Source organism: Musa acuminata, chromosome BXJ2-6, assembly GCF_036884655.1.
Source record: "Musa acuminata AAA Group cultivar baxijiao chromosome BXJ2-6, Cavendish_Baxijiao_AAA, whole genome shotgun sequence".
Taxonomy (NCBI): Eukaryota; Viridiplantae; Streptophyta; class Magnoliopsida; order Zingiberales; family Musaceae; genus Musa; species Musa acuminata.
The window spans coordinates 32,618,544-32,625,416 of NC_088343.1; the positions used below are offsets into that span (position 1 = coordinate 32,618,544).

The 6,873-nt window shown below is 33.7% G+C and overlaps 1 protein-coding gene across 2 annotated transcripts; it reads right to left on the reverse strand.

Moving 5' to 3' along the window:
- Nucleotides 1-1,157: 1,157 nt before the first annotated feature.
- LOC135615280 (septum-promoting GTP-binding protein 1-like) lies at nt 1,158-3,386 on the reverse strand. 2 transcript variants are annotated; one of them, XM_065113556.1, is made up of 6 exons: nt 2,886-3,386; nt 2,677-2,797; nt 2,478-2,574; nt 2,267-2,306; nt 2,087-2,170; nt 1,158-1,625 (listed from the first exon to the last, which is right to left on the reverse strand). In XM_065113556.1, the coding sequence occupies exons 1-6, from the start codon at nt 3,180-3,182 to the stop codon at nt 1,461-1,463; spliced, it is 804 nt and encodes a 267-aa protein (XP_064969628.1). In that variant the 5' UTR covers nt 3,183-3,386; the 3' UTR covers nt 1,158-1,460. The 2 variants fall into 2 exon arrangements, with proteins under 2 accessions (XP_064969628.1, XP_064969629.1); XM_065113557.1 differs by having other exon boundaries at nt 1,436-1,943.
- Nucleotides 3,387-6,873: the final 3,487 nt, after the last annotated feature.

A 6,873-nucleotide genomic window follows, 5' to 3' on the forward strand; every position in this document is an offset into this window, starting at 1 on the left:
TGGAGTTCTTTGCAGATTTCAGTCTACTTATCTTGGACTGGGTTGGAACTCGGAGTTGTGCCTCTTATGGAGAGGCCTGTGGGCTTGGGGGGGGCCTGTGGGCTTGGACTGTGTACGTTTAGGGCTTGTTCCTGCTGTCCATGTTCTCCTCTCTCGGATGACATGTGTGAGAATATGCTTTACTTGAATACAAAAAAGTTGCTTTGGATTGATTATAGGGGAAAAGAAGAGGGATCATCTTTCATTTTCTCTCTTTCTTATTGTTGTTATGCCTTTTGGCGAAGAAAATTACCAATACGAAGACGACATATTTCTACCGGTAATGAATGATGTAGACTTGATTGATCGATCAATCCGAGTAAGTTGGTTTAATTATAACATTTTTTTTCTTATAAGGTTATTGTTTTGGTGTTGGCCTATGATTTGACCATGAGCAAAGTCGAGTTCATCGGTAGGTATCTTCTTGGTGTGGACAATAATAAGATAAAAAATTAATTATGATGAATCTTATGAGAGGATTGATTTTCGAGGCTTGAGATTCCTTTTAAGAAATGATACTAGTAATTCCTTATTTATTGGACACATATGTGTTGAAGAAAATAGTATCTTCTATTATGAAACTACGATGATACGAGATAGATCCAAGATTGCTGTGTAAGATTATCCTAAGTTGAGTTGGTCTGCTCCTTGAACATTACGAAACTTGATCGAAGATATATGACATATGTCAAATTTTTTTTATTCTCTTCTTGAATATCTATGTATATATCTATGTATATATATATGTATATATATATATATATATATATATGTATATATATATATATATGTATATATATATGTATGTATATATATATGTATATATATATATGTATATATATATATGTATATATATATATATATGTATATATATATATATGTGTATATATGTATATGTATATATGTATATGTATATACATATATACATATACATATATACATATATATATATATACATATATATATATATACACATATATATATATACATATATATATATATATATATACACACATAAGAAAATAAACCAAGTTGATGTGTCTTTTGTATACTGACCAACAGAGTTAATATATTGTACTTTTAGAAAGACAAAAAAATCAACGAATACGAAATGTATGTGTCGGAACAGGTGATGCATCACCAAGCTAGCCGGGAAATGCATTGTGCACAAGAGTTTGCTGTTCAGGTGGACATATTTTTTATCTTGAAACTATCATTCTCTGCATCGAACAATATGAATGGCTCTCGAATGACAAAGGATCATCACACTTTGTCGTGGAGCTTGTTGGTATTTACAATCTTGCACTAGGCAACACGAGCAGCTGGCGGTGTAAACCAAATAAGAAGAGGTGACCGAGAAGAAACAACCAAAGGGAAAGAAAGCAAAGAAAAATAGTGAGAAAGAAGCCGAGAAGAAGAACCTAATAGTCAATGATAGGTTCTCCGATAGTCAAATTTCTCTCCACCGTCCATGGCATGTTGAACAGTTTGGCCGCGATAAACTTGAAGATCTTGTTCACGTTAATGTTGTGGGTGGTGCTGGAAAAAAACAGAGTTGCTTTCATCGCTCTTGCGTATGCTCTGGCCTGTGTACACCACACACACACACACACACACACACAAATCCTTGATCATTTCTGCATCAACATAGCACTCCAAGGTCACACACAACTAATTTTTGATGGTTAAGGTCATCTCTGTGATCCTACTTTATCCTCAGTTTCGAATCTGAGACTGAGATTTCCTAGATGGAATGCAATGCAGAGTTCATTCATCTGTATTCTATCTGTCTTGATGGAGAAGGCATCATCATCTCTTTGACTTCAAGCAGCCACCACACGTAAAGATGGTGGAAGAAGTTAGGAGAGTAGTGCTTTCTGGAATGGAAACCTGACACTTTTGACCTGGTCATGAAGACCGATTCAAATGATAATCTAAGTATCAGATCTTGGCAGTGCCTATCGAATGATACAGCTGCATTGTCTCCATGGAATCCTATCCTATCCGTCTCTATTCTGAGCTACAGCAAACTGAAATGGCATAGTACCTGATTCACGATCGTCCATTGCATTTCAAGAGGAAGCCGAGCAAAATCATCAAATTTGGTTCCTATTAAGATCGGAATTGCCGTCTGAATGAAGCAGACAAAAAAAAAAAAGATGACTCGGTATGATCAGCATAAGCAACCATTATGTAGTCGGTAAAGGGAACAGGAAAACGTCAATACCGCGTTCCATCTCCTTGCTCGATGATGCCAGGCAATAGCACTGAGGAAAAAGAAGCCCACACAGCATCAGCATCAGCATCAATAACATGCTCCTACTTCTAATTCCTATATTTCTTTCTTTGTGGAGAAACGAAGCCATGATGCCTCGATCCATCAGTCACTAATGAAATGTATGAAAAGAAGAAGAGAGATGATGCAAGGAAATACTAACTTGTTTAGCGTACATCGATTGGTGAGATCGAACATTACAAGAATTGCGACAGCATCTTTGCAGGCAATGGGCACATGATCCAGAAATTGATCATCACCTAGGAAATTATTCCAAGCTCAATCAACAAGAACACCAAATGGGCCAGAAAACAATCATCCCAAGATTATTTATATCTGAAGAAGATAAATCTCATCTTTACCTCCCACATCCCATATCCTAAAGGCGATCCTCGCTCCCTTTACTACGAAGATTTTATCCATTAGATTCAGTCCTGCCATTTCTACTCCTCTCTGTTCCTCCACATCGCCCACATACTTCATCTACCACATACGCCAACAGCAATATTAGCAGCAGAAAGAAGAAGGACAAAGTCTCTTGCCGATGATCGAGAATTGCATGTGCATATACCATGAAGCTTGTTTTTCCGATGTCGCAATCGCCGAGGAGGCTGACCTTCAACGACAGCACGTCGGAATCCACCTCCATATCCGTGCGCACCGGCGCATGTCCCGTATCCACCTTGGGGATGTCCCGGGCCACCGTGGGGTCTGGAGCACTTTGGTTGGCCTTAAGCTGCCGGTACCGACCATTCGGGGAGGAACAAGAGAGGAGGTGGCTACGCACGGCGTGGAAGAAGCGGCGAACAAGGCGAGCCCACTTGGCTTCGAGATGGACCAAAGCGTGGCTGACCTGAGTCATGGTCATTAGGTGCTGGTGGTGGCGGTGGTGGAGACAGAGGAGGAGGAGGAGGAGAGTTGAAGACCAGACTTGGCCATCAACAAAGGAAGGAGAGGGGCGGCGAGGAGTCCAACGAATGGCTACGTAGCTGTTGGTGGTCTTTTGTTTTCCTCTCCTCTCCCTCCCTTTTGTAATGTGGTGCGCTCTCTCTCTCTCTCTCTCTCTCTCTCTCTCTCTCTCTGACATGATTCGCTGGTGCAAAATGCTAAGCTTCCATTGAGTTAAATGGGTAAAGTGTTGGGTGGGGAATTGTGACTGGAAGATGTGCATCGAAGTCGGTGCTGAAAGATACGTATCAACAACACGGAGTTACTCCATGCCCATCTCTTTGCTCTCAAGAAAGAAACATCTTAACAACATGAAACTTACCGCATGCCATCTCTTTGCTTTCGAGAAAGAAACATCTTAACAGCATGAAACTTACCGCATGCCATTTCTTGCTTCTCTGAGTGTGGAAAGCATGGCAGGGGAAATGGATAAGACAAAGATAAGGTTATTTGTATGGATTATAAAGTTATACCTCATGAAAATTTGATGAAACGATATAGGTTAATGGTATTAGCTATTTACTTAAAAAATAAAAAAATAATAAAAAAATAGTTATTTAGATGAGGACTTGAAACTTAGATGACGATAATATTAATATTATTTAGACTAAGATGATTACTAAGATTAGGAGCTTGACAAAATAAATTCTTAGTCAAACTAAAAATAGAAATGTAATCTCTTTTTAAAGAGGGAGTTGGTAGTGGTGTGAGGAAGTTCAACAAATAATTTTTATTGAAAGATTATATTTTAAATATTGATAAAATTATAAAAATAAAAATATAAAGAATCTAAAAAAAGGCTAAATAAGTGATTAATATAATAAGATATAAGACTTATGATAAATTTTATAATAAATTAGGTATTAAAAATAGTGAAAAAGATATATATTGAATTGCTAAAACTAAAAATAAGAATGTATAAATATTTAGGTAATATTAGATGCATTAAAGATAAAGATGAAAGAAAGAATACTTATTAATGATAACAAGATTAAGAAAAAGATAAATTTTTTAATAAATTATTTAATTAATATTGCACGTAGGAGTTATATTTAATAATAAATAATAGTGATAGATTTAATAATTATATATATTTATTTATAAAATTTAAAGCTAATAAAGTAAAAGAGACATTAAAGAAGATAAAAATAGCTAAGACTATGGGCTTGATGGTATCCCTATTGACATCAAAAAAATTTTAGGGGATAAGAGAATAACTTAATTAATTAACTTATTTAACAAAATCGTGAGATTCAAAAAAATACATGGTGAATGAATTTTTTTTTTAATTCTAATTTATAAAATAAAGGGTGACATATAAAATTATTCAAATTTTATAGGAATTAAAATCATGAGTCATACTATAAAACTTTGATAAATAATTATCAAAAGTAGGATAAAATATGAAATATTTTTTTTAAAAAAAATTAAATTTATGATTGAAAGGTCAATCATAGGAGTTATTTATTTATTATGATAATTAATTACAAATATATGGAGAAATATGATAGGGATCCTAGAGATTTATTATGGTGGATTCTAGAAAAAAAAAGTATCACTAATTATATTGATGTTATTAAAGATATATATACTAATATAGTTACTAGTGCAGAACGATAGAGAGTGTACCTAGTGAGTTTTCTATTAATATAGGATTACACCAAGGATCTATATTAAGTCCTTATCTTTACACATTGATAATGGATAAATTTACTAGTCACTTACATGATAAACCTCCTTGGTATACGTTATTTGCTGATGATATTATCTTAGTTGATAAGAGTTTAACTGAAATTAATTATAAACTTAAGGTATGGAGGTGAGCCTTACAAACCAAAGGTTTTAGATTAACTAAGACTAAAACCTAATATATAAATTATAATTTTAGTGATTTTAGAACTAGATAAGAAGATATAGTTAAATTAGATATATAAATTTTTTTGAAGTAAAAGCTTTAGGTATCTTGGATTAATTATTCAATAAGATGAAGAGATCAATAAAGATATTATTCATAAAACAAAAAATAGGATTGCTAAAATGGTGAGAGGTGTTAAGAGTCTTATGTGATCATTGGATACCTTTAAGATTAAAAAAAAAATTCTATAAGATAGTTGTAAGACTAGCAATACTTTATGGATTTGAGTATTGGATAGTTAAAAAAAAAATATAAAATATTTATGTTGCTAAGATAAGAATATTAAGATGAATGTACGAGGAAAGATTAAAAAAAAAACCTTTATTTATAAACAATTGGGTGTCACCTTGATTGAGAATAATAAAGGTGAAAATCATTTAAGATTGTATGGGCATATACCGAGGAGATACTCCTCCAGATATAGTAGTTTAAAAAAGTAAAATAATTAGTATTAATGATACGAGAAAAGATAAAAGAAAGAGCTAAAAATATTTTAATAGAAATTATAAATAAAGATATAAATATTCTGAATGTAACTAAACATATAACTTTTTATTTATTTGAATGATGATAAAAGATCATGTAGCTAACCTCAACTAATTAGGACTTATGATGTTATTATCGTTGTTTTTGTATTGACATATATTCTAAATACTTATCATGAAGATTAGGTTGAGCATGCAAGTCAACCAAATCCAGTATACTTTAACATTTGCTAAAGAAAATATAAGATGATGAATCATGCTTATTTCCAAGGAAATTATATTAGAGGAATGAACAAAAATTGTGGTCCTGTGATGATTGATCAATGCGAATCATCGATTGGAGCAGTAATATCTGTCTGCTACCCTGACCAAGCAGAATTGGGCACATCAGAGGTTTGGTGGTTTACATGGTCGCTCCCTTCATATTCCATGTTCAAGACAAAGGATGAATACTAAAGTATCATGCTGAAAGCCTCAATGATGTGTTAGGTTGGTGGAAGAAACAGCAAAGATCATGCTGAAAGCCAAGCCTTTGAAAAGTTGGGAGGCTTCTCTGAAGGAAAGCCAAAGAAGGCACTCAACAATGGTACTAAACAAACCCCAAAAGCTTTTGTTGTGGCATCTTGAAATGTGGCCAGAGATTTAATTCATAACACTTTCTAAATGTGATCAGTAAACATTTCAAATCATAAAACTATCTAATTGCTATGGTGCCTAGTCATTCATTCAGAAGGAAGAAACAGAAGCTTCAAGTAACTCTTGCAGGACAGCAAACTTAGTATAAGATTGCTTCTTCAAATAATCTATATATCTGTGTTTTGCAGGGAACAACTTGTATTGTTTACTTGACTAGGTTGGTGGTGACATCTGTCTGCATGCTTGATTAGATTTACAGGAAATCTGAAGCACAAGGTATCTGATTCTATTGCCTCTACAGATAAAATAATAATCTGTGAATTCATTATGGAATATTCTTTTTCATGGTAGACTAGTAGACCTTTGGACTCCCATTTGGACCCATCCAAATAATAATACAGGAATCTTTGAAAATGTTTGCAAGCAGCTAAAAACCTAAATCCCTGAAGATCTTGTTAGAGGCATTAGAAAACATCTAAATTGACTTAGATTTGGAATCATTTTCTGAATTTGAAATGCTATCTCTGATAACTTTGTGGCAAGTATTTCATTGAGTAAAAAGACAAAAAAAAAAA